The 14005-nt window shown below is 35.7% G+C and overlaps 1 protein-coding gene across 1 annotated transcript in view; it reads right to left on the bottom strand.

Moving 5' to 3' along the window:
* The window catches only part of LOC127432007 (double-stranded RNA-specific editase B2-like), a 55224-nt gene extending 45463 nt beyond the window's left edge, over positions 1-9761 (bottom strand). Inside the window, exons 1-2 of the mRNA XM_051682736.1 lie at positions 9726-9761; positions 6065-6179 (exon numbers count right to left, since the gene is read on the bottom strand). Of these exons, the coding sequence (XP_051538696.1) occupies positions 6065-6179; positions 9726-9761 (151 nt within the window). The remainder of the gene's footprint in view (positions 1-6064; positions 6180-9725) is intronic.
* Positions 9762-14005: the final 4244 nt, after the last annotated feature.

Genomic DNA, 14005 nt, shown 5'->3' on the forward strand with positions numbered 1-14005 from the left:
CATTGAATGTGTATTTGTGGAACACGAGATACACACACATTCAATGACATATATTTGTGCCGATTCCCTTTGATTCATTTGAATTTTGAGACTTCCTTTCCGCTGATTTTGCCTTGCATGATCCACATGTAACTTTGTGTGAGCAAAGCAGCTACCACTAGATGGCTCATTTTACAGAAATACCATCAGGTGGGACGTGGTTTATTATGAGCAAGCTTCCACACTTCGAGCAAACAGAGGCTGACATCAGCAGAAAGGATCAAAGGTTTGTCTCAATTTCTCTCATATATAACCAAGGATAATATCATATTTTAAAAGGCGATAAAAGCCCATTTTACAGCCCAAGTCCTGGTGACATTGTGTTTGTGTTACATGTCAGTAGCTTCTAGTTAATAGGATTCAAACACCTGACTGACTCATTGCTTCTGGCACCAGTCAGCGTTAAAGTCTGCTGTTTTAACCTTAACAAAGTTTATAGACTGGCAGTGGGTTGCGCTAACAAGGAATCTGATAATCCTGTTGCACTAAACTTTTAACCTTGTTTAAAAATAATAAGCAATTAAAGTAAGGTTAAGAAAATGTGTCTGTTAAAAAAAAAAAAAAAAAAAAAAAAAAAAAATCAAATGCAAGTCAGTTCGCTGAAAAGGCATTTAATTTGATATGCACATATACAACATGTGAAACTCAAGTGTCTTTTACATAGTTTCATTGTACAACTAAGGAATGTGGTACATCTTTAGGGGGGGAAAGGGGGCGATAATGTAAGTTTCAAATTGCAATTTATGTTACTACGAAACACTACAAAATTTGGGTACAATTTTATATAAAAAATACACTTAAGGACAGTTTACACACATCTAATAAATGCATGTGTACATCTACAAATTAATATCCATAGAAAAAAGGGAAAAAAATTATTGCATACTGCTAACTTTATTGTTTAATGACGTTTCGATGCCGAAAGGGTCTTCATCAGGTCAAACAAAAGGAAACAGTTTGTTTGTTCTGTTTGGGTTGAAACAATTTCATTAAATTGGAACGTCAGCAGTGTGCCAGTATTTTTCTCACTTTTTTCTACACATTTTATATACACACACAAACAATGGAATAGAACATCACAGCTAAAGCTCTGTGGCATTTTGCTTGAGGTTACCCTTCCTCATTGTTACTGCATGGTGTCATGTCAGTTGTAGGGCTGCCCCCTAATAGTCGACCAAATGTTAGTTGATGAGAAGAGTCTTGGTCGACCAATTTTTGATTGGTTGGTTGGTCGCAAAAAAAAAAAAAAAAAAAAACTCCACAGGAAACTGACTAACACCGGTATTACCGCTGGTTGGACGCTGGGTGGTACTATGGGGTAATTTACATTAAGCAGGGTTAGGGCCTACACAATAAAGCAAGACACCTGGATTTCAAACTTTGAAATTTATTTTTTTATTTATTTTAACTAAAAATTAAAAGGAAACTGGAAAAACAAAAGTGCAATTAAAATGTGTGTTGTTCAATTTTTTGAAAGATGGTTTTATAACAGTTGTGAAGGGCAACATCTCTTTGGCAAAGAACCTACTTCATCTGTGCATTCTCTACCGGTCGGGTATTTCGTTGTCCGGGAAAATACATCATGTGTGTGAATACATTCATTTTGTTCCCTCCTTCACAATATATATACAGTACTGTGCAAAAGTCTTAGGCACATAAGATGTTTCACAAAAGCATTGTCTTAAGATGGTTATTTATATCTTCAGCTTTAGTGTGTCAATAGGAAATATAAATGTTAGACTCCCAAACGTTACTTTTGCAAACAGAAATGATTAGAATAGAAGAACAGGGAGCCCTGCAACAGATGTCATGGCCCCCACAAAACCCCCCACTGAACATCGAGTCAGTCTGAGATTACATGAAGAGACAGAAGCAATTGAGACCAGATGTACCTACGAGAATTGGTGCTGTTTTAAAGGCAAAGGTGGTCACACCAAATATTGATTTAGCTTTTTTTTATGTTTACTGGACTTTGTATGACATTAAGTGATAAATGAAAACTATTTATGGCATTATTTTTGAAGACATCCTCACTATGCAAAATCTTTCACAAGTGCCTAAAACTTTTGCACAGTACTGTATATCGCAATATCCAATTACATCAGCAAACCCCCGGGCTGAGGGATAGGTGAATATTCTTGCTTTAGTGATTTTGCTTTCAAAATTATATTAATTAATTTAAAAAATGAAAAACTTAAATCAAATACATTTCTAAATTGAAATTGCACTCCAAACTTAACGAAAATGCAATTAAAATAATGAAGTGATAAAAAAAATTATATATATATATATATATATATTCACTATATTGCCAAAGTATTCGCTCATCTGCCTTTAGACGCATATGAACTTAAGTGACATCCCATTCTTAATCCATAGGGTTTAATATGACGTCGGCCCACCCTTTGCAGCTATAACAGCTTCAACTCTTCATATATATATATATACACACCTTTTCATTTACTGTCAGGCAAGAATCCGTCTAAACATGCAGGCGGAAAATTACTTACACAAATAAAGACATAAATTCAATTATAAATATAAAAATAATAATTATAATGATGATAATAATCACTGAAATATAAATCATGGTTCGAGGTGTTTTTGTATTATTTTATGTTTTAATCACAGATGTATAGGCTGCAGAGTTGCGCTCACAATGAACTCTGTGGAAATAAAGTGAACTGAACTCAAAGCACCTCCTGAGCTGAGATGTCTGAGGTCATTTGCAGCACTCATAGACGATACTGTTCTTGCAAAAAAAAAAAAAAAAAAAAAAAAAAATCAGAAGACAGAAACAAAGAGTGAGAACCTTTTACATGCGCGTGTTCCACGAGACTGCATGCCTCCGCACAAACAGCGTGTCATACATGCACATAGATGGCTTTTCTGTCATCTGTTCTTAATAATATAATAAAGCGCGTGTCTGTGTGTCTACGGGCAAATTATTTGTAAAATTAATTTGATAATAATAATATTAATAATAATTTAATACATTAATGGGAAAACGAGCTAAATATCGTCTTGACATCGTCAAAGGCATCAGCTATTTGCGATCACTCTGACCATCGTCGATCCCCGAGATCATCGTCTGTCAGCACAACCCTAATGTGCATTTGTCTTTATAAATTAACAAAATGTTCAGACAGTCTCCTTGCTGGTTTTTTCAACACATTCAGAATCACTTTTGCCGGTGTCGCTGCAGCTCGCTTCATGCGTGTGCTTGTAAAATTTATATTTTAAAGGCTCATAATTACGGTTTAGTATTTCTCTGTAATGTAGAACATATATATTTAAAGCTACACTATGTAACTTTTTTTGTTAAAGGTGCAGTATGTAAGATTCAGAAACTCTTGTTATTAATGACAGCTGTGGCCATTAAGTGAACTGCAGCCAGCTACCTGTTGCTTGTGCTCGCACACACACTTCATAGGGACACGAGCATTGGCCAAAACAATGACGTAAAGTACAAAGACACTGAACGTGATTCACTGGCATCATGCTGACAGGTGAAGTAGCATAATTAAAATTACACAGTTATGATTGTTTTACTACAAACTTTGAGACTACATATTATATTTGACCCTCCAGTGCTGGAACAGGGCTAAAACAAAGTGTGGATATAGGTCTGACTATGCGAGACTGTAGTTTGAAGTAATCACTTTTCTTTGCATGATACATAGGCTATCATATAAATGCAGTCAATGTCAGCGTTAGCTAGCTAGCCAGCTTTATCAATAGCTGTTAGCTAAATTTGGTGGATGATGACAGTAGCTGTTTATAAAATTGACTATACATTATAAATATGTTGACACAATTCAGTATTGATGTGATTCCATCACAAGTATCATTTTGATATATCGATGCACTATTGTTTTATAATAATAGATTGTATATATTTTCTGTATAACCAAGTTACGTTACACTAATGATTGGAGCTTTTTGCATTATCTTGAACATTGTCTAGCATTCATTTCATGTGTTGTTGTAGTTTACCTTGCTGAATAATTACAGATTACCATTGACATAAACCTGACTTTTAGTAAAAAGAGAAGATCATTGAAATTATTTGAAAGAAATGCAGATGTTCTTTCTAGTTTTCGCTCGACCACGATCACATTTCCGCGTAGCCAGGTGGGATTCAGTAGATAAATGTTTTTTTTGTTTTTTTTGCTTACTCAGAGTTTGTGTAGGAGTTGGTGTTGTGCTGGGAGCTGGCCGTTTGCTGGACTCCATCTCTAAGATAACATTACCTAAACAATGGAGAAACTGGTAACCGCGCTGCCAACAAGATGATCCATTGTACTCACAAATGTAACCGTGATTATTTTTAAACAAGGTTAAAAGTTTAGTGCAACAGAATTATCAGATTCTTTGTTGGCGCAACCCACTGCCAGTCTATAAACTTTGTTAAGGTTAAAACAGCAGACTTTAACGCTGACTGGTGCCAGAAGCAACGAGTCAGTCAGGTGTTTGAATCCTATTAACTAGAAGCTACTGACATGTAACACAAACACAATGTCACCAGGACTTGGACTGTAAAATGGGCTTTTATCGCCTTTTAAAATATGATATTATCCTTGGTTATATATGAGAGAAATTGAGACAAACCTTTGATCCTTTCTGCTGATGTCAGCCTCTGTTTGCTCGAAGTGTGGAAGCTTGCTCATAATAAACCACGTCCCACCTGATGGTATTTCTGTAAAATGAGCCATCTAGTGGTAGCTGCTTTGCTCACACAAAGTTACATGTGGATCATGCAAGGCAAAATCAGCGGAAAGGAAGTCTCAAAATTCAAATGAATCAAAGGGAATCGGCACAAATATATGTCATTGAATGTGTGTGTATCTCGTGTTCCACAAATACACATTCAATGCTTCACAAGAACAATTTGTGTTTGATTTGGAACATCTTCCTTTGGTTGCACACACAAATTGTGATGTATTTGTACAAAAAGGGACACTTCAATTCACAAATCTGTCTCTTTGTACAAATTCCAACACATTATTTAATGATACATTTCACAGATTCAAGTTGAAATGCATTTTTGAGGGTTGGAATACACATTTGTTAAGTTTTTGCAAATTAATAGGTAGATATGAACACATTTATGAATAAATTTAGGACTTATCCATTAGTAGTTGTTTGTGTGTTAGTCGGTCATGGTAAAAACAGCTAAACAAAAGTCTCAAAATTGAAATGAATCAAACAGAATCAATACAAATAGACATCAATGAATGCATGCATGTCGCTTGATCCACAAATGCACATTCAATACTTCACAAGACCATTTTGCGTTTGATTTGGAACATCTTCCTTTGGCTGCATCCACAAATTGTGATACATTTATAGAGAAGGGAACATTTGTGTTCACAAATATGCCACTATTTGTACAAATCCCAGCACATTTATTTAATACAGACACAAATTGAAAGGCATTTGTCTGTGGATTGTAAGATACATTTGCAACATTTATCAAATTGACGGATAAGTATGCACACATTTTTTTAATAATTTTGAGTCTAATTTCATCCCATAGCTATGGCGGAGTGAAAGATTTTCAGTGAAAACTGACTTAAATTTGGGCTTGTTCCTCAAACAAATGTATCGTATGACTACAGAAATCTTGGAATATAGTGCTATAATAATATGGACAACTTTTCCTTTTGTGATCCACAGAAGTAAAATGTTTGAAACACCATGAGAGTGAGGAAATGATGACAGAACTACTACTACTTTAGAGCCTGTTCATTAATATTGTAAGAGGTTTCAATGGAACAGAAACATACATTTTGGAAATCTATAGGGCTTTTATTCATGTCAGTCATCTTAGTCCATTCTTAGACTGCTGTTTGACTCAATTCTGATATAGGTCCAGCTTTGTCTATTTCTTTTTCAAAGGTGATAAAGCTCTAAATATTTAATATAAAGCTTCACACTCAAAAGATACACAGAGACACAGAGGTGATTTCTCTCTTGATATTGAACCGGTTAAATAATTCACAAGCCAGAAACATTGCCATACCTCTGGTCATGACGATGCCCGCCAGGCCTTTGTGACGCGCATGTAGCAGCGAGGAGCAGCCGGCCAGCTCTGTGTATTTCTCTCGCACCAGGTTGAATATCTCATCTGCAAACTCCTGCAAAACACAACAAGTTCTTGGTAAATTTGTAGCTTCGTGTAATCTGTATTAAATAATCAGATTATAAAAATGTAATTTGATTTAATTGTCAAACTACTTGTAATTAGATTACTGCAAATCATTGTTTTATTTCATGTTTCCTAATGTTAAACGTGCACTCAGTAACTTTTGTCTTTGTATCATCTTGGATTTACACTGACACCTAGCGGCTTGGATGCAGCATAATTTAAAATCAATAGCTGCCATTGTAGAAATGTAGTATTCACAGTGAGTCATGATTACTTTAATCAATGAGTGAAAGTGTCAAATAACAGGACTGTTACTGAGATTAAGCCAGTAGTATTCGGCGGTCATGTGATTCTAACATGGCAGCCCCCAAGTGTGGACCCTCTCCATGTAGAATAAAACAGCTTTTATAAGGTTACCGATATGACTGAAGTCTTTTTAATGCGAGTGCTCATGATTTCCTACATACATTGCTAAATTACAATTCATGTCTTTAGGAGTTAAACTTTTTTTAATGAGGAAATAATTACTGAGTGCACCTTTAAATGAAAGGAGTGTAAATTTGAACTTAATATTTTAAAATACACTAAAATTAGACTGTCATCAAAAAATTTGTATTTTTAAATAAGTATTAAAATTGTTATCCAAAAGTAATCAGATTAGATTGCCTAAAAGTGTCATCTAAAAGATTACATTACTGATTACAATTTCAGTTTTGTAATTTGTAATCAGTACCAGACTACAGATTTCAAAAGTAATCTACCTAATACTGCTGATCTTTGAGTGTATATTCAATTTATTATATATTTGTATATGTACGTACTGTATATGCACATTTACATATGTATTAAACTGTATCACATACTGTAGTATAGCTACACTTTATAATAACCTTCAATAATACTTCATTAACAAATGGCATACATTTTACAGATCCATAATTTATGTACATTCAATTACGAATGTATGCATTTTTTTTTATTACATATGAATAATATAAACATAGGAATCAGTTTCATTACATTTCTGAACTTGAAATTGGAATGTATATTATATACAGTATATATATATATATATATATATATATATAAATAGACACACACACACACACACACACACACACACAGTGCATTCAGAAGGTGCACAGTGCATTTTCACATTTTGCTATGTTGCAGCCTTGTGCATGCTAAAATGCTTTAAATTATTTTTTTTCGCATCAATCTACACTCCATACCCCATAATGACAAAGCAAAAACCAGATTTTAATAACTTTACACATTTATAAAAAAAACAACAAAAAAAAAAACAAAAAAAAACAACAACTGAAATATCTCCTTGACATAAGTATTCAGACCCTTAACTCAGTACTTAGTTGAAGCACCTTTGGCAGCGATTACAGCCTCAAGTATTTTTGGATAGTATGCGAAAAGCTTTGCACACCTGGATTTGGGGATTTTCTGCCATTCTTCTCTGCAGATCCTCTCAAGCTCTGTCAGGTTGGATGGGGACCATTGGTGGACAGCAATTTTCAGGTCTCTCCAGAGATGTTCGATTGGGTTCAATTCTGGGCTCTGGCTGTGCCACTCAAAGACATTCACAGAGTTGTCCCTAAGCCACTCTTGAGTTGTCTTGGCTGTGTGCTTAGGGTCATTGTCCTGTTGGAAGGTGAACCTTTGGCCCAGTTTGACGTCCTGAGCACTCTAGACCAGGTTTTCATTAAGGTTATCTGTGTATTTTGCTGCGTTCAGCTTTCCTTCAACCCTGACCAGTCCCCCAGTCCCTGCCACTGAAAACACCCCCACAGCATAATGCAACCACCAACATGCTTCACTGTTGGGACGGTATTGTGCAGGTAATGAGCGGTGCCTGGTTTCCTACAGACATGACACTTGGAATTGAGGCCAAACAGTTCAGTCTTCATTTCATCAGACCAGAGAATCTTGTTTCCCACAGTCTGAGAGTCCTTTAGGTGCTTTTTTATGTGTCACTCTGTCATAAAGCCCAGATCGGTGGAGTGTTGCAGTGATGGTTGTTCTTCTGTAAGTTTCTCCCATCTCCACACATGATCTCTGGAGCTCAACCAGAGTGACCATCGGGTTCTTGGTCACCACTCTTACCAAGGCCCTTCTCCCCCGATTGCTCAGTTTGGCCAGGCGGCCAGCTCTAGGAAGAGTCCTGGTTGTTCCAAACTTCTTCCATTTAAGAATTATGGAGGCCAATGTGCTCTTGGGTACCTTCAATGAAGCCAAAACAATTTTCTAGCCTTCCCCAGATCTGTGTCTTGACACAATCCTGTCTCTGAGCTCTGCAGGCTGTTCCTTTGACATCATGGCTTGGTTTTTGCTCTGATATGCATTTTCAGCATTTTTGAAATTGTGTCCAATCAATTGAATTTGCCACAGGTGGACTCCAATCAAAGTTTAGAAACATCTCAAAGATGATCCAGAGAAATGGGATGCACCTGAGCTAAAATTTCAAGTGTCATTGCAAAGGGTCTGAACACTTATGTCAATGTGATACTTCAGTTTTTTTCTAAATGTATGTAAAATATAAAGATCACACTGTTGTTTTCTATTCAACGAAAGTCAAAGGGGACTGAAGGTGTCATTCAGTAATAGTTTGTTTAAAACATTAGTTAACATTAGTTAATTGATTATGACATAGCATTAATTATTTTGTATTTTTATAAATTGACATTAATCAAGATTAACAAATACTGCTAAAAATATTGTTTGTTGCTAGTTTATGATTTCTAATGCATTAACTCATGTAAAAAAAATAGAACCTTATTGTAGTGTTACTGATTATATAAACATTAATAATTATTATTAATAATAAAATAATTGATTAATTTAATAAATTGTTAATTTACACTCAAAAGTACATTTTAAGATTTATACATTTTAATTTCTTAACAATCTTTCAAATGAAAAAAAAAACGTAATATTTTAAGTTTTATTAATTAAATTTTGTGAAAATTTGAAAATTCAATCTGATTGAATTTTATTAAGAAACTGAAATGCGTAAATCTTAAAAAACAGGCTAAAACATTTGAGTGTAGTTAAATTATTAATTTATTATTTGAAAATTAAACTTGTTTAATAATTTATTCTAGAGTGTTATAAAGTATAATTATTATAAAGTGCTACCGCTATATCATTTATTGCAAATAAACATCTTCACATTTCCTATATCATATATATCATGCATATTTAATCACCAATCATGTATATTTAAGCAGCAGCCAAGCAAATTGCTTTGCTATTTCATGATCACACAGTGACTTTCCCGTGGCATTTTTTTTTATTACACTAACACGTTGACCCAATTAATTTGTGTCAAAACATTGCCCATCAATAGAGTATTTGGATGAAAAGGAGACCACGCCGTGCCCGTGGTCAGACATTTATCGCAGACACTTGTGCTAATGAAACGGCGTGATTACTTGAGTGGCGTCTCAAATGGACCATCTGTCCATCGCTCTGAGCCCAGACCACTGCAAAACCCGCCAGGCTGAAAAAAAACAAAAACCTGTACCCTGCATTTGCATTCACCAGAGGGGCTTCGGCCCATCCTGCGCTGTACTACTGGCCAGCTGTTTCTCGAACCAGTGGATTTTTTTAAACACTACATCCACATGTGACAGTGTTATGTTGCTCTTTGTGGCAATTAGTAAAGACAAACACATATTCATACACACACAGTGCCAGATGATAATTATTATTTCTGAAAGGTCGTCCAGGCAGCTGGTGAAATAAAGTGGGGGTTAATCACATAGAGGGCAAAAACAGATGCAAAAACTCTTTACTGAGGTTGTTCACAGCATGTGCTAGCTGATGAACTGATCGGAGAACAGTCGTAACGCAACAGGGCTGTGGCTGTCTGTGGACCTAGCAGACTACTAATCAACATTTCAAAAGGATGCTTAAAAGTAAAAAAAATACAGTATGTAATCTCATTAGTATTCATAGGTATTTATATGTAAAGAGTACACATTTTTAAAGTGTGGATTGACACTGAAAATGTGCAATATCAATGTACAGACAGCTGTATTATAAATACAATAAAACTGCAAGTCGGAGGATATAGTACATGAGAGCAATAAAAGAATATACAGTTCAATGCATTTGCTTGGATTTTGTGGTGGGTGGTTGCCATGGCGTTGATATGTGGTTGCTAAGGTGCTCTGATTATTTTCAAAATGTTGCTATGCGGTTGCTAGGGTGCTCTTGGAGGTTGCTAAGGTTTTGCTAGGTGGTTGCTAGGGTGTTTTGGGTGATTGCTAAGGAAATCACTGTGTGGTTGCTAGGGTGTTCTGAGACGATTTTAGCATGTTGCTATGTATTTACTACAGTGTTTGGTAGTTGCCAGGGAATTGCTATGCAGTTGCTAAGGTTTTCTGGTCGTTTTTAGCATGACGCTATGCGCTTGATAGGGTTGTCTGGGAGGTTGCTAGGGCATTACGAGGTGGTTGATAGGTTATTTTGGGTGGTCGCTAAGGTGTTCTAAGTGGATTTTATCTTGTTGCTATGTATTTACTACAGTGTTGCAGGTGTTGCCAGGGCATTACTTTGCAGTGTCTTGGGTGTTCTGATTGTTTTTAGCATGTTGCTATGCAGTTACTAGGGTGCTCTGGGAGGATGCTAAGACATTACTAGGTGGTTGATAAGGTATTTTGGATGGTCGCTAAGGTGTTTTGAGTGGATTTTAGCTTGTTGCTATGTATTTACTATGATGTGAGTGTGCGAAAGTGTTGTTATGCTGTTGCTAAGATATTATCTTTGTTTTTAATAATATTTGCTAGGGTGCTCTGAGAGGTCGCTAAGGTGTTTTGGGTGGTTGCTAAGGCACTGGTTGGTTGTTGGGTGTTCGGAGTGGATTTTAGCATGTTGCTATGTATTTACTACAATGTTGTGGGTAGTTGCCAGGGCATTACGATTCAGTTGTTAAGGTCTTCTAATAGTTTTTTACCATGTTGCTATGCAGTTTCTAGGGTGCATGTGGAGGTTGCTAGGTCATTGCTAGGCAGTTGCTAGGGTGTTTTGTTTGGTCGTTATGGCATTGCTGGATGGTTGCTGAGGTGTTCTGAGTTTAATTTATCATGTTGCTATGTATTAAATATGGTTTTGAGGGTGGTTTCCAGGGCGCTGTTGTGTGGTTACTAAGGTGTTCTAATTGTATTTTAATGATCATCAATCTATGGTTTTGTTGTTCTAAATAATGATCAACTCTTTAGCTAGTAGTAAAACACAAACACTACTTTAGTTTTAGCATGACAAACCAGCAGCAAAGACATTTTTAAATGCCTCTCAGAAGTAATTAAACACTAAGCCCAAAGTCACCTTAATAAAACATCTTTTACTGTTGACATTAAAAGGATTAAGAAGGACGCCAAACATTTCCACACTTCGAAGAGAGAGGTGTGGTATATCGTTGGACTGACGTATTCAGTGATTGTACCCATTCCTCACTGAGCTGAGATGTCCCTTCATGATAACACATTCAATCCTAGAGAGAATCAAGGGTAATTAGAACAATTTGTACATTTTTCATAACAAATGTGAGTGGTGCTTGCCAGTGAACAACTCACTGCCACAATGGTAGGATATTGTGGGTGGTAGCCATGGCGTTGCTATGCGGTTGCTAAGGTGTTTTGAGTAGTTTTAAATGTTTTGCTTTATGGTTGCTCAGGTTTTCAGGGTGGTTTTAGCATGCCTATGCTTTTGCTAGAGTGTTGTAGGTGGCGTTGCTATGCGGTTGCTAAATTTGAGTGGATTTTAGCCTGTTGCTATTTGTTTCCTACGGTTTTATGGGTGGTTGCCAGTGTGTTGCTATACTTTTTATTTTTCTGAGTGGTTTTACCACATGGCTATACATTTATTAGGGTTTTGCGGGTGGTTTTCAGGGTGTTGCTATTTGGTTGCTAACGTGTTCTCAGAGTTTTTTTTTTTGTTGTTTTTTTTGGTAGTTGCTAGGATTTTCAGAGAGTTGCCAGGGAGTTGCCAGGGTGTTGCTAATGCTATGTGGTTGCTAATAAATTCTAAGTGGATTTTAGCATGCTTCTATGTGTTTTCTATTGTGTTGTGGGTGGTTGCCAGAGCGTTGCTATGCAGTTGCTAAGGTGCTATGATTGCTAGGTGGTTGCTATGGGGTTTGGGGTGGTTGTTAGGTGGTTTATTACTGGCTTAAGTCAGAAGAGCCCATCCCAAAATCTATGACCTAAGAAAGCCCACCATAAATGTAATTCAATGGGATTTTATTTTAAAATGTATTTATTTTATCACCCGCTAGACAATTGTAAGTCAAATCATGTAGAAAAGGAATAGTAGACCTCTTCAAAACAAGCCACACAATTTGAGCTATCAGTTTAGCACAAATTATGTGCTCAAGTTTAATGGATGGGTTAAGATGTTCCAAACTCTAAGTATGGCCAAAAGTAATAGTGATGCTTGCCTTAGTAAAGACCACTAATCAACATAAATCCTGACACTGAGGAGGTAAAGGGTATATAAGATAAAAACAGACCCTTGAAAAGTCTGTCAAGGTATATAAACATCACACTTCTTGTCCTCTTTCACCAAAAATGGCTAATACTTATAAGTGTGTAGCTGGTACTGGCCAACTACTGCTTGATTTTTGACCAATTTGAGATTTTCAGCAATTAGTTGTTAATTGTGTCCACTTGTCAATTAACAGAAGTGTCAGCTCCAATGATGTCAGTTTCAGCTTGGTCAGTGGATTATGCACAATTTCTTTCTTCAAATATCTCAAATTGAATTTTGAGTAAACGTGTGTTAAATAACTTTTTCACCATCTCTGTCAGAACATCTAATTTGCTATCATTCATTTGTTTTATATAATTTATAGATATATCAACATATATACAGGCTGACCACTAAATGGCACACAAATCAACTTAGTCAACATGAAACAATATTTGTAACCCTTTCTACTACTGTAATGTGACCTCCTTCAGAGTAAAACAGGATATTCCACTAGTGTGTATATATATATATATATATATATATATATATATATATATATATATATATATATATATATATATATATATGTGTGTATAAAATAGGTAAATACATATATATCATGTACATATGTAAATTCACATATTTGGTGCATCTATCATTATGAGGACTCTCCATAGACATAATGATTTTTATACTGTACGAACTATAGATTATATCCCCTAACCCTCACAAAAAACTTTCTGCATTTTTACATTTTCAATAAAACATCGTTAGTATGTTTTTTTTAAGTTATTTTAATTATGGGGACACTAGAAATGTCCTCATAAATCACATTTATAACATAATACCCTTGTAATTACCAGTTTTACTCTTTTCCAATTATCTGTTGTCCAATGTCTGTGTTTCTTTGCCCACTCTAACCTTTTCTTTTTGTTTATCTGTTTCAAAAGTGTCTTTTTCTTTGCAATTCTTCCCATAAGGACTGCACCCCTGAGTCTTCTCTTTACTGTTGTACATGAAACTGGTGTTGAGCGGGTAGAATTCAATGAAGCTGTCAGCTGAGGACATGTGAGGTGTCTATTTCTCAAACTAGAGACTCTGATGTACTTATCCTCTTGTTTAGTTGTACATCTGGGCCTTCCACATCTCTTTCTGTCCTTGTTAGAGCCAGTTGTCCTTTGTCTTTGAAGACTGTAGTGTATACCTTTGTATGAAATCTTCAGTTTTTTGGCAGTTTCAAGCATTGTATAGCCTTCACTCTTCAAAACAATGATTGACTGATGAGTTTCTAGAGAAAGCTGTTTCTTTTTTGCCATTTTTGACCTAATATTG

Source organism: Myxocyprinus asiaticus, chromosome 41, assembly GCF_019703515.2.
Source record: "Myxocyprinus asiaticus isolate MX2 ecotype Aquarium Trade chromosome 41, UBuf_Myxa_2, whole genome shotgun sequence".
In the NCBI taxonomy this organism is placed as follows: Eukaryota; Metazoa; Chordata; class Actinopteri; order Cypriniformes; family Catostomidae; genus Myxocyprinus; species Myxocyprinus asiaticus.